The 24,605-nt window shown below is 36.1% G+C and overlaps 2 protein-coding genes across 6 annotated transcripts in view; one reads left to right on the forward strand and one right to left on the reverse strand.

Moving 5' to 3' along the window:
- Nucleotides 1-243: 243 nt before the first annotated feature.
- Nucleotides 244-9,898, forward strand: LOC127431890 (CD226 antigen-like). Of its 5 annotated transcripts, none has more exons than XR_007895666.1 (7): nucleotides 244-380; nucleotides 1,892-2,218; nucleotides 5,555-5,911; nucleotides 6,587-6,683; nucleotides 7,717-7,771; nucleotides 8,967-9,417; nucleotides 9,634-9,898. XR_007895666.1 is itself a non-coding variant. In XM_051682519.1 (7 exons), exons 1-7 carry the CDS (start codon nucleotides 314-316, stop codon nucleotides 8,969-8,971), a joined length of 1,038 nt encoding a protein of 345 aa, XP_051538479.1. In that variant the 5' UTR covers nucleotides 244-313; the 3' UTR covers nucleotides 8,972-9,096. The 5 variants fall into 5 exon arrangements, 4 of the variants coding, with proteins under 4 accessions (XP_051538479.1, XP_051538480.1, XP_051538478.1 ...); XM_051682519.1 differs by lacking the exon at nucleotides 9,634-9,898 and adding an exon at nucleotides 8,234-8,363 and having other exon boundaries at nucleotides 8,967-9,096; XM_051682520.1 differs by lacking the exon at nucleotides 8,967-9,417.
- Nucleotides 9,899-10,103: 205 nt separating this feature from the next.
- LOC127432204 (docking protein 6-like) overlaps nucleotides 10,104-24,605 on the reverse strand; it is a 102,214-nt gene continuing 87,712 nt past the window's right edge. Inside the window, exon 8 of the mRNA XM_051683097.1 lies at nucleotides 10,104-11,623. Coding sequence (XP_051539057.1) covers nucleotides 11,475-11,623 — 149 coding nt within the window. The 3' untranslated portion in view covers nucleotides 10,104-11,474. The remainder of the gene's footprint in view (nucleotides 11,624-24,605) is intronic.

Here is a 24,605-nt window from a genome sequence, read left to right on the forward strand (position 1 = left end):
AACATGCCGCCCATTGCTGGAATCAGCTCCCTTTGGAAATTAGATATGCCACATCAGTATCCATTTTTAAAATTAAGTTAAAGACAGTTCTTTTTTCCACTGCTTTTAATTCATCAGTTTTTAAAATATTTCAGTTTCAGTTGTGTGGGGAGTGAAATTCAGCCTATTATGGTTTGATGAACTTAACACCTCCTCTCTAACATTGTTCGACTACTGGTTGAGGTGATTGCAGATTCTTGCTGCTGAAACAGAAAGTGCCTGTGGTCGCCTCGTTCCTGTCAATACTGCATTCATTCTGTCTCAGAGAAGCAAAATGGTGACAGTACAAAAGGATTACTGGTACTCCTTGGTACTCATGATGTCGCTCTATTTTCTTAAAGGTAATGTTTTTGGCATAAAGCTAGACATTCTGGGATGAATTTTGTATGCTTTTGCTTTGTATGATTTTTTTTTTATGGTTTGTCATAAGGATTTGTTTGTACCTTATTGTATATTGTGTATATTTTGTAGTCGATGATAAACATGTTCATCCTAGAAACGTATAAACATTTTTAAGGGGAAATGGGAGGATTTGTGGTTACATTGTAAGTAATATTGTTTTTATACTTGAGCATTGTTATAGTAAAATTAGTTCTGGAATAGTCTTACAATGTCAGTGTCTATGACCATTTTGTTGTTCAAGTCGTTTTGTAGTAACTTCACTACCAAATTAAGTAAATGGTTGCAGAATGTATAACCTTATGTAACAGTAGTTGAAGAATAACATGTCAATGGACATTTTTTTTATGAATGTACAGTACTGTGCAAAAAATGTAAGCAGTTGTGAAAAATGTGTATATTGAGGATTTGTTTTTATTTATTTTTTTATTTTTTTATGTCATGAATACTTTTTATTTATCAATTAAAGGAATATTACGGGTTAAAATAATTTTCTTTAAAAAAATCGAAGTTACAGTGAGGCACTTACAATGGAAGTGAAAGGGGCCAATTTTTAGAGGGTTTAAAGGCAAAAATGTTAAGATTATTAAAAAGCACTTTCATTCTTCAGTTAAAAATCATGTATTTGAGCTGTAAAGTTGTTTAAATCGTCATTTTTAGTCATTTTTGGGTTTGTTGACATTACATCATGGCAAGGAAGTTGTAAAACTGGCTATAACTTTACACAGAAAAGGTTAGTGAGCAATTTTATCACACTAAAATCATGTTAATACGCATATTGTTTTATGTCTTGTGGCTATACTTTTGAAATTGTGAGTATTTTAATGTGTAAGGATTGGCCCCATTCAATTCCATTGTAAGTGCCTCACTGGAACCAAGAAGTCCAAATTAATTTTTTTGGTAATCAATATTATCCCACAAATGCTGTTGATTGAACTTGTATTGAATCCAGAATATTCCTTGAACTTAAAAAACAAAACTAAATTAATATTTGGTGTGACCACCCTATGCCTTTAAAACAACACCACTTCTCCAAGGTATACTTGCGTAGAGGGTTATTGGTGATAGGTTGTTCCAAGCATCTTGAAGAACCTGACACAGTTCTATGTATTTAGGCTGTCTCAGTTGCTTCTGTCTCTTCTTGTAATTCCAGACTGACTCAGTAATTTTGAGATGCTCTGAGGGCCATAGCTTCTGTTACAAGATTCCTTGTTCTACTTCTATTCTATTTGCACAAGGAATGTTTGGACATTTTTAATTGATATTTCCTATTGACACTAAAGCAGGTTTAAAAACATTATCCAACCAACAAGTGTTGCTGGTAATCATTTCTCTGCCAGTGCCCATCAACATTATATACAAATAATTTTTTATTTGTTCATTTTAACATTTATGTATTCATTTGTGACAATGATAGTGTCTGACTTCCCATGCTTAAACAATGGTCTTCTAGGTTCTGTTCAGATGAAAGCCCCAGAATCGTCAGTCATACTGCAGGAGGGAATGGTTTTGCACTGCTTGTGCCCATGGAACGGCCATCTCACTATGGTCTCTTGGACTAAAAAATCTCTTTCGCAACCTGTAGCAGTGTATCATCCTCAGTATGGCTCCAACTTTGCCCCATCTTATGATGGTAGAGTGGAGTTTCTCAAAACCACTCCAATGGATGGCAGCATTTCCATAATGAACGTCACTGAGGGCGACATCGGCCACTACCATTGCTCTCTGCAGACCTATCCTCAGGGTTCCTGGACCAAAGATATACTCGTCGAAAAAAAAGGTACTAGTATGGTACCTAGTCAAAATTATCTAAAATTTGCCATCTTGTTTCAAAGAAAAGAGGGTCAACCCGTTATTTTACATTATACAAACCCAATTTCAAAAAAGTTGGGACAGTATTAAAAATGCTAATAAAAATGAGTGATTTGCAAATTATATTTACCCTTTTACTATATTGAAAGCACTACAACTACACATTACATCAGTGACGTGCATAGACCTTGGCAGGGACAGGAGCGGAAGGATAAAAAAGGGCACTGATTTTTTTTAATTTTTTTTTTTTAATGAGTAGTAATTATAAATGCTTAACTAATTTCTTTGCCTTTTGAGTATTTAACCATTTTCTTGTATATACAGTATATACTGTACATATTTTTTCCTTTGTCACAAATAATAGCCTATTCTGTTATATTTCTCACAAAAAGCACCATGGTAATACACTTATTTATTTATTTTCAGACATGGTCTGTGATAACCCCATGTTTATGACATGTGTCACAGTGAATCCATGGTATTTTTAAAAGTACCTTGGAGTACATGACAGTATCATGAAATATGAACATGACCAATTGATGAGAAAGTGCGTGCTGGAGGCGATCGACTGTTCCTCGAATGCTACAGGGTCCTTGAATAACGTATAACATGCGAGTAAGGGCAGCCGGTAGAGTTTCTGGTGCCCCCCTAGGGAGTTGGTGCCCTACGCAGACTGCGTAATATGCGTATAGCTGTGGTACTGTGGTAGCCTAATGGTATTTTTCTGAAAGTGATTAGTCTAATGGCTTATTAGTTTAAACAAAACCAAACTGGCTTTGGGTGAACCTGACAGCTCCTTAAATTTATGTCAATACTCTATAAAAGACTAATTTAATTTATATCACTGAAAGCGATGCGACTGCTCCCATTATAATTAATAAACCTGTCTACACTGCAGGTACGCGATGTCAGAAATGCGGTAGCAATCGAGTAGTATTATTTTGATGAACTCACAGCACAATACATGGAGTGGACTTTTTATCTGACCTGTTACTCATCTGAGGTAACTAACTTCGATGTTCTGGGACGAATTCAAAACTGCATTTTTTATTGTTCCTTGAAGGGCACTCCAGTGGGAGGGGATGCTCCACTCGAAAGCTCATTCAAATCGAAAGTGAGAAAATGAATCTTTTCTCGGAGGGCTCTTCCACAAGACTGTAATGCCATGTTTCTTTCAGAGTACCTGGGCTCTGCAGTTTGGAGTGAGTATAGGGCATAGGGAGGATCACTTGCGATTGAAATCCGCCCTCGATCTGCTCTTAAAGGCACCCCCGCTTAATTTTCTTTAATATGCCATCGATTTACAAAGAAATCTCATATTAACACATATTACTGTTATTGTGAGATTATGAAGAGATTTTTTTTTTAATTATTTTTTAACTATTTTAATTTAATTATTAAAATGTCTCCTCTTTTTCTGGACGACCAAAAGGGCACCTTTAGATTTGTGAACAAAAGGGGCAGGGGCTTGCGCACTGTGCACGTCAGTGCATTATATGTTTTAACCTGTGAAATATTATTATTTACTTATTTATTTATTTTTTTTGAAAATGTACAGTAATTTCAAATCAGATGATTGCAACATGCTCCAAAAAAGTTGGGACAGTCAAGTGTTTTCCACTGTGAAACATCATTTCTTCTAATAACACTTATTAAGCATTTGGGCACTCAATACACAAGTTTGTTATGTTTAGAAAGTGGAATTTTCCCCCATTCGTCCATTATGTAGGTCTTTAGCTGCACAATTGTACAGGGTCTTCATTGCCGTTTGGTGTGCTTCATAATGTGCCACACATTCTCAATTGGAGACAGGTCAGGACTGCAGTCAGGCCAATCTAGCACCCACACTCTCTGCTTACACAGCCATGCACTTGTAATCCGGCAGTATGTGGTTTGAAGTTGTCCTGCTGGAAAATGCAGGGATATCCCTGGAAAAGACAGTGCTGGATGGCAGTATATGGTGCTCCAAAATTTGTACATATCTGTCTGCATTTATGGTGTTCTCACAGATGTGCAAGTTAGCCATGCCATGGGCACTGTCACACCCCTGGCCCATACAGACACTGGCTTTTGGACCTGACACTAATAACAGCTTGGATGGTCATATTCCTCTTTGGCCCGGATAACACATCGGCTGTGCTTTTCAAAAGCCTTTTGAAATGTGGACTCTTCGGACCAAAAAACACAGTTCCACCGTTCTACTTTCCATCTAAGATGAGACCGAGCCCAGAGAAGTCATCAGCGCTTATGGACAGTGTTGATGTATGGCTTCTGCTTTGCATAGTAAAGTCTTAACTTGCATCTGTGGATGCAGCAGCGAGTTGTGTTGATTAACAAAAGTTTACTAAAGTGTACTACAGATGAATGATGTTTTTAAGACAGTGATGTCTGAGGGATCAGAGATCACGTGCATTCAGAAGTAGTTTTCTTCTTGCCCTTTACACACCAGATTCCTTGAATCTTTTAACTATATTGTGTACTGTAGAGGATGAAATGCCCAAAATCCTTCCAATTTGTCTTTGGGGAACATTGTTCTCAAAGTGCTGGATTATTTGCTGAAGCATCTGTTGGCAAATTGACAAGTCTCGAATGATCCTTGCTCTTGAAGGACTAGGCTGTTTTTGGAGGCTCCTTATACAGTATACAGTACTATGACACAACTGCCTCACCTGTTTAACATCTCCTGTTTCACATCGCCTTGTTATTTCAACTCGTCAAATTGTTATTAGTCTTAATTGCCCCTGTCTCAACTTTTTTGGAGCGTGTTGCAATCATCTGATTTGAAATTACTGTACGTTTTTTAAAAAACTATAAAATTCACAGGTTAAAACATCATATAATGTAGTTGTAGTATTTTCAATATAGCAAAGGGTGAAATATAATTTACAAATCACACCTTTTTGTTTTTATTAGCATTTTTCATACTGTCCCAGTTTTTTCTGAATTGGGGTTGTAGATGACCACCTCATCCAAAATGCTTTGCGCATTTTATTTTTTATTTTTATTTTGACAAAAATGTTGCCACAGTCATTTTTTTTTTTTTTTTTTTTCTTCTATTAGATCAGATTCTACATAATCCATCCAAGGTTAGGGCTGTGAAGCCGCTTTTATGGTACAAATTGCGATGCCAAATGCACACACTGTCATATAACCCTGGCCAAAGTATGAACATGGAAAAAGATAGCCCTGTATTATGTTAAAGGGGTAAGGAGTTAAAGGAGTAAAAAGGGGTGTAAAGCCCACAAGAATCAGAATTTGGAAGGAACCTTGTATAATAACCACTTATTCTTATTTCCCCCTTTAGCAATCACCACCACCATCACTATTAAACCTGACACTGAGTTGATGGCCACAGAGAATGACAACATGACCATTAGATGTGACCACATCCACAATGGTGAGGTTTACCAAGTAAGCATAGAAAAGTTGGGGGCAGAGGAGGGCAGTAGCAACATTATAGCAACATGCCAGATGCTGGACAGTGGTGTGGAGCTAAGCGAGTTCACCAGTAGAGGCACACTGAACTGCAGTGAAGCTATGGAGGTCAGTCTACACCTCACCAACATCACTGAAGAGGATGGAGGACTCTACCGTTGCAACTTCAGCACAGATTCTGGTGTCCAGACCACCACAGTCCTGCTGACCACATTATCTTTCCAAGGTAGTGCTCATTTTCAATGCTGAAAGATTCTAAGTTTCCGAGTTTAAAGGAATATTCTGGGTTCAATACAAGTTAAGCTCAATCACAAGCATTTGTGGCATAATGTTGATTACCTCAAAAATTAATTATGACTCACCCCTCCTTCGTTTAATAAAAAAAAAAAAAAAAACACACAAATCTGTACAATGGAAGAAATGGGGCCAATCCATTAACATTAAAATATATATTTTTTTTTAAAGAAAAGGAGGGACAAGATGAAATATTTTTTTGTGGTAATCAACATTATGCCACAAATGCTGTCGATTGAGCTGAACTTGTATTGAACACTGAATATTCCTTTAATATGCATGGACAACTATATGCAAGTCATCTGTTTGTACAACTAATGAAATATGGGGGGAGATTTCTCGCATCTGTTTGAAAACAGTGATTATTTCTGCAATTCCATTTGATGATGATAGTGGTGCAGAACTTGCGCACTTCAGCTTTAACTTCAGCACTTGACAAGTTTAGTACTGTCTTGCCACAAAATATACTTTGTATTATTTTGAGAACTGCATCTTACCTACAACTCACGCCACTAGTTCTATTCCGTACATGCTTTACTTTTGGAGAACTCCAGTGTTTATTTAGCTCAAAAGTAAGTTTAAAACCTGTGTTTTACACTCATTTCAGAGTTTAGGAGTCTTCGGTACATGCTGTATGTTTATATTGGAGGAGGGGTGGTTGGTGGCGCTCTTCTGATGATTTTATTGCTGACGTGGGTGAACAGGTATGCCATTTCACTATTCTAATCTTAAAGGCACATGGACACTTTTACATTAAAGCTTCAAATCACCTTATATGATACTTGTGTTCTGTTGTTGTAGGAACATTTATATAGGTAATTTAAGCCACAAGCCACAAAGCCAAAAAGTGTGTGATATTCATTGTAACAAGTTAATGTATACTTACATTTTAAAAATTATATTTTAGACATAATATGGCAGTTATTTTGTCTTGGTTGCTTTGCTGTCTAAATCTAATAGCACTTGTGTACTGTACAATGTTGTGGCTGAACTTGGGTTTAAGCACAATACATTTTCCATAGCTTTCATTATGTATGAAGTTATAACCTTCTGGTTTGTTTGTTAGATGGCCACATCAGAACATTGCCTCGCCTTCACCATATGCTCAACACACTGGCTGCCAGCCTTACCAAGCTTTATACCGAGTGTGCAGTTTATTGTGTTTTAGTGATGCAAAGTTATTTCCATACTGCAGTTACCTGCTCCTTGTTGGGCTCTTTGTAAATGTTTTATATATATATAACTATATATATATATATATATATATATATATATATATAATGTTTTTCTCCCAATTCGCAATGCCCAATTAAGTCCTTATGGTCATGTAGTGATTCGCCTCAATCCAGGTGGCAGAGGATGAATCCCAGTTGCCTCCACATCTGAGACCGTCAACCCCCACATCTTATCACATGGCTTGTTGAGCACATTGCCATAGAGACATAGCACATGTGGAGGCTTCACGCTCAACTCACCACGCGCCCCACCGAGAACAAACCACATTATAGCGACCACAAGGAGGTTACCCTATGTGACTCTACCCACCCTAGCAACCGGGCCAATTTGGTTGCTTAGCAGACCTGGCTGGAGTCACTCAGCACACCCTGGGATTTGAACTAGCGAACTCCAGGGGTGGTAGCCAGCCTATTTTAACACTGAGCTACCCAGGTCCCCGGGCTCTTTGTAAATGATTAAGTGGACCTTAATATCTGTCATTAACTGTCACTGTTTTCACAGGAGAAAAAGGAAGAGAGAGGAATATAAAATCAAATTGCAACCTGGTAAAAGACAGGTAAATATGTCAAATCAAAATTGTGCTCCACACAGCTCGGTGAATCTCAAGAAATGTCTGGGTCATATTTAACCACAGAATCTAAAAGAAAAAAGAATTTATGTTTTGTATTTTTGCATTGTGACATTATTTTCATGATAATAAGGCGCATCCACTCTCAAAATTCTCAGTACTGTAATGTGAAAAAAAAAAAAAAACTATTCTCATCACTATTCTAATACATACAGAAAAAAAAATCATCCTATCTATTCACTTTTTTTTTATCTTTCTTATCACTACATTAAATTCAGTATAACAGTTACGACCATGGTGTATAAATACTTTGCATTTGAAATATTATTCAGTTGCATTACAGTAATAAGAATTGAGGGAGGATGCTTAATATAATGAAAATAATCATGAAAATAATGTCATAATGTAAAAATAATAAATAAATACATTTATTTCTGCCACAACCGGCAGGAGAGATTATTTCTTCCCGCTGGCATGGGAGTGGCTGGGGATGCCCCGCGTAGAGCTGGAGGAAGTTGCAGGGGACAGGGATGTCTGGGCCTCTCTTCCTATTGGCACCGTGACCCTAATGGACTTAGCGGTAAAGAAAATGGATAGATGGATAAAAGTTTTTCAGTAAATTTTTTTCTTTTGATTTTGTGGTGAAATCTTGATAATGACAGATTTTGTGACATTTACCCTGCTATATATTTTGCTTAAAGGAGACAGCAGCTCATTAACATACAGCTACTGTTAAAATTACATTTAACCATTTTTCAGTGTTGGAATAATATTCATGATGCCTAATTTTAGCATTATTATACATTATACATTATTATACAATATTTTACCTGTAAGGGAACTGCAAGGATATCAATTCCCCTACTTACCGTATATCAGTAATAGATACCAGTCTTCAATTTGTTTTTTTCCTTTTAAACTTAAAAAAGGTGAATTCTACAAAAAATGTATTTCAATTGTATTGAAATTTGAATCATTATTTACTTGATACAAACAGATGTCTGACACTGAATAGTGGTGCTACACCCTTGCAGCCAGCACTGAATGTGTGTTTTTTAACTGCCACATTCTGCTTAATAAATGAGAGACATTTAACATGTACGTTGTGCAATACTTCTAATCCTTCATTTTATTTTATTTGTGTGACATGTAACATATCTTTCATGTTTCCCTTCTATGGTAGCGTAACCATTATGATCATGGCTGTGTCTATGACAGGATGAAAAAAGGGACCAGAACTGGGGCAAGAGATAAAGAAATATATGCTAACTTTCAGATAATAAGAGCTCATGAAAAACAAAATCAGAAACAAAAACAAAAGAGATGATTGCTCAACATTCAATTAAAGAAAAGACTAACCTAAAATTAATGCCAAAGACTAATGGATGCATCAGAGGGGAAAAGGAGAAATTCATTACAATGCAGAAGACTGATGGACCCATGCATATCATTTATCATTTGATGAACCACTACCACCATCATCAGCAGCAGCATTGCATTAAACATTCAAGCCTGGCACATAACCCACATGGCACTTCATTGCACAATGGTGCTGGATGTTGGCTGCTCATGACTGCATTAGGGGGAAAACTGAATAATTTCGTCTCTGCTCCTCAATAAAGTCTGTTTGACAGGTAATCAGTTTAAGAAGATTTCTGGACGATTGCTTAAAAAACAGATCTAAGCTAAAGTCCACTCTGAGCAAACTCCAAAGCAACACTTTAATTTGAGTGACTCTAATTATCAAACGATCAGACCAAAGAGGACTTTGAGTGGATATATATGCTAAAAATCAAATCCTTGTCTTGTGTCTCAGTTTGAGGCCAAATCATGTTTCTCTTTCTCTACAGAAATGGACATACAGAGAATGAGTACCAGAGGCTCTGTTACTGATGAGAACTGTCAATGCTCATCTTACAGTGTTCTTGAAGGAATATGTTTTGACTGTTTCTCATGATCTGCATTATTTGTGATCTCAAGAAGAGTAATAATGACTTTAAATTATTAGGAGCGTTCAGAATTCAGAGATCTATGATCTTTGAGCAGAGAGCACTTAACATTTACAGGAATAAAATGAATCACATTTTGATGCATCCATGTTTTGAGAGTTTTTCTTCCCCCTTGATCTCGCAAATCAACGTAAAAAATAGGCTTTAAAAACATGGGTTTTGGGCTCATTGGTAAGACTGCAGTATACCCTCAGCATTTTGTTATATGCATGATGTATAAGACTCATATAAAGCAATTACATTCACCATTCACTTTTTCTAATTTTACATACTCATTGCATATAAACAACTCTTAATTATCAGGGGTTTATTTAAAGTCCATTCAGTTTATTTCACTCAGTAAACGACAAATCCACACAGGACAAAATTCTACTTAATGCGATGGAATAAAACATGGATAAACAAATAAACACATACAATTACACACAAAATGAAGGCTGGTGTTTGACCAAATATCCCCTAGAAACCCCCTTAGAGAGGGACATTCTCTTTTTAAATAGTGACAGACATTTCAATGATACAGTTGTATACACTGTTACAAAACAGTGGTTGTTTAATTCACATTCAAGCACTACAAATCTCTGACTAGAACAATTTGGAACAAATGTACAAATATTTTTTTTTAATTTTTTATTATTATAGTTCTCTTAGAATCCTTCATGTGCTTCTAAAACCTTGAGATCCACATCATGACGTAATAATGTTTTGCATTGTCCTGGTCAAACATGTTTTCCTAGCATAATTACACAATAAATAAAGAGTCATTTGAAGGTATTTTATTTTCTAGGTGTAAAACCCATTAGATGAGTGAATCTGTATTGATTGTCTGCATCGAATGTGTTCGTGTTATTTTATCATCTAATATCCAAGACCATTGCGGAGTCATTCAGTAAAATTACTGGAACAGCATTTTTCTGTGCAGGGAAAGAATAGATATTTAATTCTGTTATTACAAAAATGGGCTTTCAACATATAAACTTAATTCTGTCTTACATGGATGACAAGAGGATTTTAATTTAATCATCTTTCTAGCCAGAGTCTGAGTATAGCAGAGTCTGGAGGCACTTTTATGCAGTGTGAAGCTTGATTCAGATTTACCAAACCTGTCCAATGTTTATGGATTTTAGAAAGTAAATAACTACAAAATAAAGTTGTTTGAAGGCCACACTGCAGATATCTACATACACTATAACTGCACATATTGCCACACAGACCAACAGACCAAGGTGCAAAGCAAGCGCTAACTTGAAAGTGCTGGGTGCAAAAAAAAAAAAAAAAAAAAAAAACATTTATCTCTTTTGACAGAAGCTAATGGAGCAAACCTCTACTAAGTATTCCATTAAGAAGACAGACAAATATGCAACAAACGTATTATGCTCAGTGTTGCAAGCGCTACTACAGCGCTTAAATATTTACAGTACATCAGAAAAATAACTGCAGAAAGTTTTTTAAACTACACAAGGAAAATAATGTTTATGGTACAACTTTTTGGCATTAGTTTGTGTGTGTGTGCGTGAGTGTGTATGTGTCAACGTACAAAAGAGGCTTCTAGAGTTTGTAGTATACACACTGTTCTATATATATATATATATATATTAGTTCATACTGTACATGTGTCTATGAGCTTTGTAAAGCTTTGGAATGTCCAGGAGTTTTGGCTTTACAAGCCATATCATTGCATGTCAACGGAGCGGTGAAGTACTGCAATTCCTATTGTGGCCGCTAGAGGCCGGTGTTGCTTGCTCCTGGTTCTGTTCTTCAACTGTCTTCTCCGAAAGGAAGTTTTGAAACGTCTGCGCTCGTGGAATCAGTGTCATAGTAAAACTCGTGCCTAGAGAGAGTGAGAGATCATTACACGTTACTGACAGGGGTACTAATTCGAAAAGACATTGAAATTAAGGTAATAAGAATTGCATTGATTACGGTTTCTGAAACAAGTAAAAAAAAAAAAAGAAAAAGAAAAAGAAAAGATGGAAACTGTCCACATATCAGTGTTTGGCATTCTTGCAGGAGACGTAGATAGCTTCATTTGATTTTCTAGAGGTGATTGTTTGATCAATTATGGATGAGAGGAGTACACTATCCAGGGTTAGATGAGGATACCTGCTAGTAGGCGATACACACAAATTTGTTTTTTAACAACCCAAAGCCCGTATTATAGCTAGTGCACTGACACAAATAAATACAAGCTCACCAAGCACATGACGTGGACCTTGTTTAGAAACCAAGTGAGCTGGCTACATCTTGTGAGACAGGAAATTGCCCAAATCTATTTTTTTTTTTAAAAGTACTGTAAACTCTGAAACAGGGTACTTAGTCCTGCTGCTCAACTGTGTCCCAATTTACATACTTTTACGTCCTAAATTAAGTAGTATGCAAGATTATAATATGTGCGTCCCAATTCATAGTATGTTGAAAATAGTACCCTATGCCAAGGTGCCCAGATGGTATACTATTTCCAGTGGAGCAGTCTGTGACCATTCTCTTTTGACTTGTTCAGTTAGCTAAACTCTGCAACTTTTTCTGTGTTAAAATACTTTAATCTCCCAGTTTAATATGCAGAGACAACTAAGTAAGCCATTCATAGGTTAATTTTCTTGAAAACTGTAAACACTCTGTGGCGCTATAAAAATTCCTCTGTTTGCCCTGCCAGACACAACATTGACTCAACCAATGGAGTGAGTTGGGGACAGGACAATCTGATTATTCGACCAACAGTAGTTTGGGGGTGTATTCGGAAAGCTGTTTGAAAAGAATGTTATTTTTGCAATTCCATTTGGTGGTGCTAGTGCCGCAGAAATTTCACACTTCAGCTTTTAATGCATGAACTTAAACTGAAGTATGAATGAACTGTTATGAATTCAGCTTGATCTGATGCTTAAAAACAAATGCAAACAGAATGGGACAATGTGGTCTGTGGTATCAAGATGCAATTGTATGATGTGGTTGTAATACTTCTATACTATCATGTACAATATTTAGCATACATTTTCCCATGACCAGTGATGTACAGTCACTGAGCACCTTATTAGGAACACCTGTACACCTACTTATTCATGTGATTATCTAATCAGCCAATCGTGTGACAGCAGTGTAATGCATAAAATCATGCAGATACGGGGTAGGAGCTTCAGCTCATGTTCACATCAAACATCAGAATGGGGAAAAAAAATGTGGTCTCAGTGATTTTGTCCGTGGCATGACTGTTGATGCCAGGCGGGCTGGTTTGAGTATTTATGTAACTGCTGATCTCCTGTGATTTTCACACACAACAATCTCTGAGTTTACTCCGAATGGTGCCAGAAACAAAAACAAACAAAAAACATCCAGTGAGTGGCTGTTCTGCATACGGAAACACCTTGTTGATGAGAGACGTCAGCGGAGAATGGCCAGACTGGTTTGACCTGACAGAAAGGCTACAGTAACTCAGATAACCACTCTGTACAATTGTAGTGAATAGCAGAATAACATCTCAGAATGCACAACACATCGAACCTTAAGGCAGATGGGCTATGACAGCAGAAGACCCAGTCAGGCACTTTATTAGGACCATATTGTTCCTAATAAAGTGCTCGGTGAGTGTATATAGTTGTGCATATTATAAAGGTGTGTATAGGTCACACTAGACTTTGTAGTTCATTTGTTTCCATTCTTACATATGCAAATGTGGGAAGAGTGGGAATGCATGCATATGCTTAGACGTTTTGTTTGTCGTTGTGTGCCAAAGTTAAAATCTGGTGACCTGTGAAATAGAATACTGGAAAGACATTTGACCAATATATAATTCCTTAATTTAAAACTGAAACCCTAGAGCGTGACAATGTCCTTTTCCTTCATTTTTTTTGCGGGGTCTGAAATAATTGTGTATGCTTAAAGCAGTGGTTCTCAAATTGTTTTGGTATCACCCCCTTTGAAACAACAACCCCCTCGAAAAAAACCTAATCGAAAGTGATCAAAATGTACAATATTAACAGCATTTTCTTTCATCTTCATGTCACGTGAAAAAGTTTTATTTAAAAGTACTATGAAAACCGAATGAAAAGTTACACTTCACTGAAAAAGAATCTGAATGTATGAACATTTGTCACAATGCCAACACTGTTCTGTTATTAGATATATACATAAAACATTTGAATTATGCCTATACACTTTCAAACCATACAAAAACAGAAGGAAATATAAACAAATAAAAAGTGATACTGCTGCAGGAGCAACCCCTGGGCATGAACACATTGCAAACCAAATCTCCCATTCATCTGCATTTAAATAGCAGAAACGTTTTCTCTCAGTTGAGACATTTACACTGCATAGTTATTTAAAAAAATAATAATAATTGCAAGCATTCATACCTGTGAATGTTAATCTGCCTCAGTAGTATATATAAAAGCAATTTTAAACTCCAGTAAACTTCCAGTAATAATAAACGACTGTGATTGCCCCATCCTGGCCAGTGTTGAGAAAACTTACAGGTACCACATGTCAGCGACAAGACTGAGGGATGAGAGGATGGTGATAGGTTGTCTAAGTTCCAAAAGCACCATACAAGTCATCCTTAACTCTTGCGCCTTTATATATAAATTCTTCTGAAGCCATTCGATAGTGTTGTGTGAGGGACCGACTGAAATATTAGTGTTAATTCATCGTTTCCCCCATTTCAAACTGGCGTGCATGAGACGTCTTTGTTTACATAAGCACATCGAGAACGCACCTGACACTGCTACATGCTTTTTGCAGTTCACGCTGTGGTGCCTGCCCAAAGTTTAAACAAGGCAAGAGAAAAGGCAGAGGTGAAGAAATTGTGCACTTTGGTTCTTGTGTGTATTGTCGCTATTTTTGCTGAATGTGTGAAAGTGATTTGAGAATGGGTCAGTCTTTCGCGCCCCACACTTTGAGAACCATTGGCTTAAAGGAGCAATATGTAACACTGACATCAAGCGTTTAAAATGGGTACTGCAGTCCAAATTCAAAATATTGGAGAGAGTTGTCTCCCCCGCCCCCTCCTCCCCAGACTCGATGCTCACACGGGTTGCCAGGTTGAGGACACGCAACAGGAACGAGCAAACTGACAATGGCAAGTGACGAGCCTTACACTGTAAGTTAATCAGCTAATGTATATGTTTGCATTGTTTTTATTGTTTGCAAATGATAAACCAGCTCATGTGGATTTTTTATAACTCTGTCAGTGTTAGCTAGATGTATTGCTGGCTTCCATGGCTGCAGTGTGCTGTGTTTGCCTGTTAACTTGTTTCAAATCTGGCAACCTGGGGTGTCAAAATACTATTGGGATTGGCCAAAACACAAACAGAAATTCTGGCCCAGAACGAACATTTCAAAGTAGAATATACTGGCTGTAGCATTGTTTTCGGAGAAGCCAGTATTTCAACTTAGCATGTTTCCTAAATCTCTGATAACATATTATGATAATTTTATGCTTTAGTACAGTAAATATATAACATATTGCACCTTTAAATGAATGTTTCAGGTTCAATACAAATTAAGCTCAATCAGCAGCATTTGTGGCTTCACATTTTGGCTGTACAGTGTTACTGTAACAGTGAACAATTTTTTAAAATGTTTTTTTTTAGTATTATCTCTGATAATCAACATTATGCCACAAATATTGTTGACAGTGCTTAACTAAGCTTAATGAACCTAACACATCAACTGAAGTAGGTGAACTGGATCAAATCACTGGAGATCTGAGAGCTGATTTAGTTCCAAGCCTCCTCTATCACACCATAACCATTTAATCAACATTGTTGGCTTTTCCTAAAAATTCAAGGCAGGTGTGTTACAGGAGGTTTGGAAGTTACCTCTGCAGGAAGGCAGATATATCCTGGAACAGGAATGAGCAGCTCCTGCACCAGTACATGATTCAAAGAGCACAGGAGGGGTCCTCTCATCCAGATGTCACACTTTTTATGTAAGCGGATTTGTGGGAGGCACCATGAACCCAAGAGCAGGCGAATAAGAGTGCCACTTGTCCTGCATGCTTGGTAAACATTTATGCCTCTGTGACCCTAGTGACCTGCTGATAGACACACCAGCCATATGTGTGAGTTGATGTGTTTACATCACCTTTGGAAATTGCAGTCAGGCTATCATATATAGCCTGTATATATATAGCCTGTATATATATATATATATATATATATATATATATATATATATATATATATATATATACAGTTGTGCTCAAAAGATTGCATACCCTGGCAGAAATTGTGAAATTTTGGCATTGATTTTGAAAACATGGCTGATCATGCAAAAAAACTGTATTTTATTTAAGGATAGTGATCATATGCAGCCATTTATTATCACACAGTTGTTTGGCTCCTTTTTAAATCATAATGGTAACAGAGATCACCCAAATGGCCCTGATCAAATGTTTACATACATTTGAATGTCACACATTAAATGGCAATAAAAGGTTAATTTCCCACACCTGTGGCTTTTTAAATTGCAATTAGTGTCTGTGTATAAATAGTCAATGAGTTTGTTAGCTCTCACGTGGATGCACTGAGCAGGCTAGATACTGAGCCATGGGGAGCAGAAAAGAACTGTCAAAAGACCTGCGTAACAAGGTAATGGAACTTTATGAAGATGGAAAAGGATATAAAAAGATATCCAAAGCCTTGAAAATGCCAGTCAGTACTGTTCAATCACTTATTAAGAAGTGGAAAATTCGGGGATCTCTTGATACCAAGCCAAGGTCAGGTAGACCAAGAAAGATTTCAGCCACAACTGCCAGAAGAATTGTTCGGGATACAAAGAAAAACCCACAGGTAACCTCAGGAGAAATACCGGCTGCTCTGGAAAAAGGCGGTGTGGTTGTTTCAAGGAGCACAATACTTGTTGATCCCTCTCCAAACATAGCGCTTATGGTTGTGACCATAAAGCTCTATTTTGGTCTCGTCACTCCAAATTACAGTGTGCCTGAAGCTGTGAGGTGTGTCAATGTGTTGTCGGGCATATTGTAACCAGGCTTTTTTGTGGCATTGGCTTCTTTCTGGCAACTCGACCATGCAGCTCATTTATGTTCAAGTATTGTTGTATTGTGCTACTGATAGTACTACTGATGTTTATTTAGCCATTTATTTTAATTTATTCTTTATTTAAATGGTCAGCCATTGACTGATACTAAACATACAGTACTGATTTTTATTTAGCTATAATTTTAATTTATTCTTTATTTAAATGGTCAGCAACTGACTGATACTGAACATACAGTACTGATTGTTTATTTAGCTATTTATTGTATTTTTATTCTTTATTTTCTCAGTGTTCATTTCTAGAATTGGTTGACAATATATAATAATAATGTCAAATATTCTTTGATAAAAATATTCGTTTAAGAAAGCACCTTTCTGAGTACCTTTGCATAGTCATATTGGTGCAGAATTGGTGCACAATCCACATAGAAAAGGTCTGTTTTCATTCCAGCTCAATAATTAACTATATCGACCACCATATATCACCAATCGGTGAATTTTCCCTCTCTAAAATCGATATCGGTCTCAAAAATCCCATATTGGTAGGGCTCTAATATATATATATATATATATATATATATATATATATATATATATATATATATATACACACACACACACATACAGTATGTGTGTTTGTCCCATGCCACAGATGACCTGAGCTGTAGTGTGCTCAAAAGGATGGAGGAAATGAAGCAACAGCCAGATAAACAGCAAGCGTGTGCAGAAGTAAATGTGTGTATGTGTGTACACCAAACCCCAATATTCACAATGCCTGAAGCCTAAACGCTGTATCACTTTCTTATAAAAAAATAAATAAATAAAAAAACAACCAGGAAGCAACCAGGAAACTCTATCTTTATCAAAAGTTGGGAGATAAGCCATATTAAAATGTCAGACTACATGACCGTTGCCTGGAGTATGAGCCCATAAGTCATTTCATCATATATGAAATACAAGAATATGATAAATTGTGCAGAAAAGATACAATTTTAAAAGTGTAAATTAAGATTTAATGTTGTGTTACGATAAAGTATTGCATTCCTAATAAATCAAATGAGAAAAAATATTGACAATGAAGTCCATATGAAAGAAAATATAAAAATTATATCCTGCTTCTCAGACGTTTCTCCTAAAAATAGTTAGGGGGTCTGTATATAAGTGCACAGAGGACAGGACTATACATATCTTTTTTTTAAATAGTTGCACCTCAAAACAAGCATAGTTTTCTACCGATAATTATCGGCATGTAAAACGGTTCCTGGAAATTGTGGCAAATTCTGATACAAATACATGTATTTGTTATATATTAGAAACCAATGAGGCAATTGTTGACAAACTAGGACGTGGATGGCATAGCCAAGATAATTTGATCTTGGAAATATCTGATGAGTTTATTTGGAAATCTTTGAAATCAAAAATTGATTGCAGACTTTGGTGTCTTGGCACATCTGAGCAAATTTTGAGACATGGTTGAGCTCTCTTCTGAAACTCTAGACTAGATTGGACACGTGAGATACTGTGGTCTATAATAATGATTTTATTCTAGAATTTTCTGATTTTTAATCATCTGTGATACAGTTGAAGTCAGAAGTTTACATACACCTTAGTCAAATATATTTAAACTCAGTTTTTCACAAGTCCTGACATTTAATCATAGAAAACATTGCCTGTCTTAGGTCAGTTAGGATCACTACTTTATTTTAAGAATGTGAAATGTCAGAATAATGGTAGAGAGAATGATTTATTTCAGCTTTTATTTCCTTCATCACATTCCCAGTAGGTAACAAGTTTACATACACTTTGTTAGTATTTGGTAGCATTGCCTTTAAATTGTTTAACTTGGGTCAAAAGTTTTGGGCAGCCTTCCACAAGCTTCAATAAGTTGCTGGAATTTTGGCCCATTCCTCCAGACAGAACTGGTGTAACTGAGTCAGATTTGTAGGCCTCCTTGCTCGCACACACTTTTTCAGTTCTGCTCACAAATTTTCTATCAGATTGAGGTCAGGGCTTTGTGATGCCCACTCCAGTTCCTTGACTTTGTTGTCCTTAAGCCATTTTGCCACAAATTTGGAGGTATTAACTTCCTGGCTGATGTCTTGAGATGTTATTCCTTCCTCATTATTTCCTGAAATAATTTTCCTTCCTCATGATACCATCTATTTTGTGAAGTACACCAGTCCCTCCTGCAGCAAAGCACCCCCACAACATGATGCTGCCACCCCCATGCTTCACGGTTGGGATGCTGTTCTGTTCCCAACATAATGATGGTCATTATGGCCAAACAGTTCAATTTTTGTTTCATCAGACCAGAGGACATTTCTCCAAAAAGTAAGATCTTTGTCCCCATGTGCACTTGCAAACTGTAGTCTGGCTTTTTATGGCGGTTTTTGAGCAGTGGCTTCTTCCATGCTGAGCAGCCTTTCGATATAGGACTCGTTTTACTGTGGATATAGATACTTGTCTACCTGTTTCCTCCAGCATCTTCACAAGGTTCTTTTGCTGTTGTTCTGGGACTGATTTGCACTTTTCACATCAAACTACGTTCATCTCTAGGAGACAGAATGTGTCACTTTCCTGAGTGGTATGATGGCCACGTGGTCCTATGGTGTTTATACTTGCGTACTGTTGTTTGTACAGATGAACGTGGTACCTTCAGGCATTTGGAAATTGCTCCCAATGATGAACCAGACTTGTGGTAGTCCACAAATTTTTTTCTGAGGTCTTGGCTGATTTCTTTTGATTTTCCCATGATGTCAAGCAAAGAGGCACTGAGTTTGAAGGTAGGCCTTAAAATACATCCACAGGTACACTTCCAATTCAGTATACCTCCTATCAGAGGCTAATTGTCTAATTGTCTAAAGGCTTGACATCATTTTCTGGAATTTTCCAAGCTGCTTAAAGGCACAGTTAACTTAGTGTATGTAAACTTCTGACCCACTGGAATTGTGATATAGTCAATTAAAAGTGAAACATTCTGTCTGTAAACAATTGTTGGAAAAATTACTCATGTCATGCACAAAGTAGATGTCCAAAACGACTTGCCAAAACTATAGTTTGCTAATATTAAATCTGTGGAGTGGTTAAAAAATGAGTTTTAATGACTTCGACCTAAGTGTATGTAAACTTCTGACTTCAACTGTACCTAATTTTGACAGCCTTTTAATTACAGGTGATTTTAACATTCATGTCTGCTGTCCCAGTAAGCCTCTGGTTAGAGAATTTTTACATCTGCTGGACTCTTACAACCTCACTCAATCTGTGGTGGGCTCCACTCACAAGCAGGATCACACTTTGGATTTGGTATTGTCATGGTTTGTGGTGTGGTCATTGATAATATTTGTCTCTCTGATCATATGCCTATTATTTTTAATGTTTAATTTTTTGGGTCAGTTTCCAACTCTAAGCCATTAGGCCATCGTGTCCGTTCCATAAAATATTTATTGGATATTTTTTCAAGGATAAGAACGATACTATTAGATATAGCATCCCATCTTTTGATCTTGATCTTGGTCATGATCAAGCTCCTTTTGGTTCCTCCTCCTTCCATAATTCCTCTAGTTTTGCCCATTTAGTTAAGTTTGAGCCTGTCACTCTCTCTAACCTGGTGGACATTGTCCAGAATCTGAAGCCTGCCTACTGTTCTTTAGATATTATTCCCCCTCGCTTTTTGATCCAGGTTCTGGATGTTGTTGGTTCTAGTCTTCTGGCAATAGTGAACAGTAGTTTAGTAAATGGTACAGTCCTGTCTTATTTTAAACACGCTGTGGTGCAACCCCTCCTTAAAAAGTCTTGTCTTGATCCTTCAGTTTTAAATAATCACAAGCCGATCTTAAAATTCCCTTTTTTATCAAACATACTGGAGAAAGTTGTTTTTCTCTTGCTTTCTGCATTTTTTAACATTTATTGCATTTTTTAACATTGCATTTAAGCTTTTCTGGCGATAGTTTAGTTACACTGCTTTGCTAAACATGGATCACAATGTTTAGGTGAGCATTTGATAGCGCCTTTTTCAATCAAATGTATTTATATAAAATTGCTTAGTTGTGTTTAATGCAGTCAAATCTATGATAACCGCAGTTGTTACAGAAATGTTGTCAGCGCATATGCACATCTTAGGCAACAAAGATAAATTGATGATGAAAACTGAACGTTCAAAGAAAATGCGCTGAAAAGTTTGCTTTTATTCACTATTCTTGAAGTGTCAAACGATCGTGTCTCATCTGTTCAGGGTCTGTAGGGCTTCGAAAAAAATGATAATGTGAAACTGAACCTGCAAATATCCTGATAATATTTGGTTCTATACAGCTGTGAGTCAGCCATCTCAATCACGAACCGCATTAACTCAGTTTGTTCTTCTTTTGCCATTGATTACCTACATAAAAATCTGGCTCTTGCACTGACTATTGTGTGCAAATTCACAATATTTGCAGGACAATAGTTTTCCTCACTGAATAGGATGATACTTTATAGAGAAAATGTAAGAATAGACATTTTATATATTTGTTTTCCCCCAAAAGAAAATTTAATTTAAATGCATAGTAAGCACGACCTTTTTATATGACCATTGTTTTCATATGTGGGTTGATATTGTGAGAGAGCTTTATCAGGTCTAAATGTTTCTCCTCAGTTTTAATAATTTGTAAACTGTAAACCTAAAATGTTAAAATGATTATTATGTTTTGTATTTTCAAAGTAAAGTTGATCAAAAATTATTTGTTATTAAGTGTATAAGTCATGTTTGTTCTTCAGCCAGATCTTATGAAGGAATTTATGGCCACACCTTAAAAAAAAATTATAATTCATTAAACAGTATACTCTGCGACTATTTTAATATGAATAAATGCACAGTATTAAGGGTGATGTTACTTGCGATTAAAGTGTTAGCTAAATACGGAAAAAAGTTTGGCTCCCGCCAAGTTTTCATCTGGATAATCTGGCCCCTGCAAGAAAGTAGTTGAAGAGCCCTATCAAAGACCGTTTAAGTCAGTGGGTGGGGATTTGGGGGATTGCAGTAAAGTGGTTCTCTTCCTATCTGAGGGAGAGAACATTTGCTGTTGAAATTGGGAATTTCTCCTCCTCCTCTGCGCCCATCTCCTGTGGCCCTCAAGGCTCTATTCTCGGCCCTGTTTTGTTTTCTTTATACATGCTTCCGTTAGGTTCTATCTGTCAAACATTATACAATGTACATTTATACAACATTGCATACCACTGTTAAGCTTTATCTCCCTCTGAAGCCATGTGATAGTTCTACTTTAAATTCTCTGTTTGACTGTCTTAATGATATCAAAAGATGGATCATTCAAAGATCTGGAGACTGTTATTCATGCTTTTATTTCATCCAGATTGGATTATTGCAATTCATTGTATTTGGAGCTTTAAAACACTTCATTATCACATTTACAGTTACAAAATGCAGCAACTAGGCCTCTGACTGGCAACAGGAAGCACACTAATATTTCTCCTGTGATGGCTCCTCTACACTGGCTTCCAGTTAAATACAGAGATCAATTTAAGGTACTTCTAACTGTTTTTAACGGTCTGCATGGGCTTTCTTCTGAGTGTCCCCAAGTCCTGTTTGAAATCTAAAGGGGATTGTGCCTTCTCTGCTGTGGCCCCTTGCCTTTGGAATAGTTTGCCCCTACACATTAGATCCTGTGATACAACTGAGTCTTTTAAATCTCAGTTGAAGACTCATCTTTTCTCTATTGCCTATAACTGTGTCTAGATGCACTGTAATTATCATTTGGTGTTTGTTTTATATTGTATATGTGTTTTAACCCTTTCCATCCTATGGAAGCCCAGGAGTGTCATTTACAAAAGAATGAAGGAATAAATTATCAATCTATTAATTTGAAAATAAAAATGTGAATAAATAAACCAATTTATAAATGGACAAATAAATAGACACATTTAAATGTGTTTATTTAATTCATGTTTAAAAATGTAATTATATTTAACAATAAAATTGTGCATTAATAAATCATACTTATTTCATGTTTAAAATGTAATTAAATGTAGCAATAAATGAGTACATTAATGAGTCTTTTAAATGCACTTTTTAATGCACTTTAAAAGCACAATTTAAATTGCATTTTAAAAAGGTATTTGGCAATTGCTTAATTCATTTGCCAATTGCTTTTCCTCATCCATTTGCCAATGGCTTTTCTTTTTCTTTTTGCTTTTCCATTTCTTTCTCTTTTTTCTTTTCCTTTTCTTTCTCCAATTTTTACGTGATATTATTGGATCTGCGAATCTCGCTTATGAAATGGATGCGAAGCGTATCAGAAGTTAATGGTGGCTCATTCACTGTTGCTGTGAAATGCTGAACACGGCCCTGTCAGAGCATGCACAGTGATATGTGTCCAGGATGGGAGCTGGTAATCATGATGATGTCAGCAGAACCAGCCTCCTGACCCACACCCCGAACTGAAACACGCAACGGAGGTGAGCAAGGGCAACGGCTCGAGTCGCTGGAGAAAGCCGATGGACTTTCCAGAACTTATACTGAAGAAAACGTACATCCCCTTTCAGTTATATCATATTCATAAAAAAAATAAATAAAAAAATCTGTATGATCATCTTTAAATATTTTATTTTTATAAAAATAATTGCCTGTGTATGATCAAGAAAAGGCGGACTCTCGGAATGACGGTCAGCTGAGGATACAGAGAAGGCAAGTGAGCACACTTTTGTGGAACAAATGGTAGTGTTTAAACTAATGTTGTGTATTACTTATGTGTATTATGAAAGTGTCTCTTTCAATTAAGAATTTAAATATATATTTTCCACACCAACCTGTTGTGTATATCTGTTTATAATGTTGCAGATAGTTTGTGCTTAATCTTTTGTTGTGCTCATCTTCATAAAGATGTTTACTGACTGACAGTAGCTTTACACACAGTAAACACACAATGTACACATTCTTTTATCACATTCCTCTTTTACAATTGTAGTCTAGGTCTTATGGATTTAACATTTTGAATTTTGAATGAATTTACATTTTAATTGTACCTGAATTGCTTACAGGTATAAGTTGCTTGGGTTTTCATGAAACAGGAAAAATTCCCGACTTAAATAATTACATGTGTAGGATGTTTGCGTTGTAGGGATGTACATGCAGATTTCAGATATAAAATCTGTGATTGAATGATTAATGTTTACTCGCTGAAATTAGATGATTTCCTATCAAGTCAATAGGGATATTGGTATGTTTGGGCATAGCAATATGGTGGTGCAGTGGCTTCACTGATATGATGTCATGAGCAATCCAGTTCTATATAGATATATATAGATATATATATATATATATATATATATATATATATATATATATATATATATATATATATCAGTGGAAACATCTTATATTTGAACTTCATCAGTGTAGCCTTTTGTCTATTCCAGCTCTATACACACTGTTAATTTTCTCAATCATCTTCAGGTGCATCCTGGGATGCTTTTTAAACAGTATTAAATGATTTCATATACTGGACAATTGTTGGCTACTTTAAAAAATAAATACAAAAAAATACTATTAAATAAATAAATAAAACAAATAAATAAATAAAAGGTTTGTATAGACATTTATAATTAGGAACAATTTATTTTTGAGTACAGAAAAAAATCCCAAGTGTTTGACCATAAGCCTTTAGATCAAAAGGTTCTAAGCTTATAAGAAAATGTTTTTGTCAGTGTCCTTTTGGGTTGTGTAGGCTACATTTATTTTATATTTATATGTTCTTAATATTAATTTTATATACTAACATTTAAAAAATATATATTATTTCATTTGTATTGTATCTTGCTATGTTTTGCTAT

Source organism: Myxocyprinus asiaticus, chromosome 41 (genome assembly GCF_019703515.2).
Source record: "Myxocyprinus asiaticus isolate MX2 ecotype Aquarium Trade chromosome 41, UBuf_Myxa_2, whole genome shotgun sequence".
NCBI lineage: Eukaryota > Metazoa > Chordata > Actinopteri > Cypriniformes > Catostomidae > Myxocyprinus > Myxocyprinus asiaticus.

What these genes read in the sequence shown, in the direction of transcription:
- LOC127431890 (XM_051682517.1), top strand. Translation starts at nt 314, where the DNA reads ATGGTGACAGTACAAAAGGATTACTGGTACTCCTTGGTACTCATGATG. An exon ending in TATACTCGTCGAAAAAAAAG is followed by an intron (nt 2,219 to 5,554) that starts GTACTAGTATGG and finishes TTCCCCCTTTAG; the next exon opens with CAATCACCACCACCATCACT. An exon ending in TTGCTGACGTGGGTGAACAG is followed by an intron (nt 6,684 to 7,716) that starts GTATGCCATTTC and finishes CTGTTTTCACAG; the next exon opens with GAGAAAAAGGAAGAGAGAGG.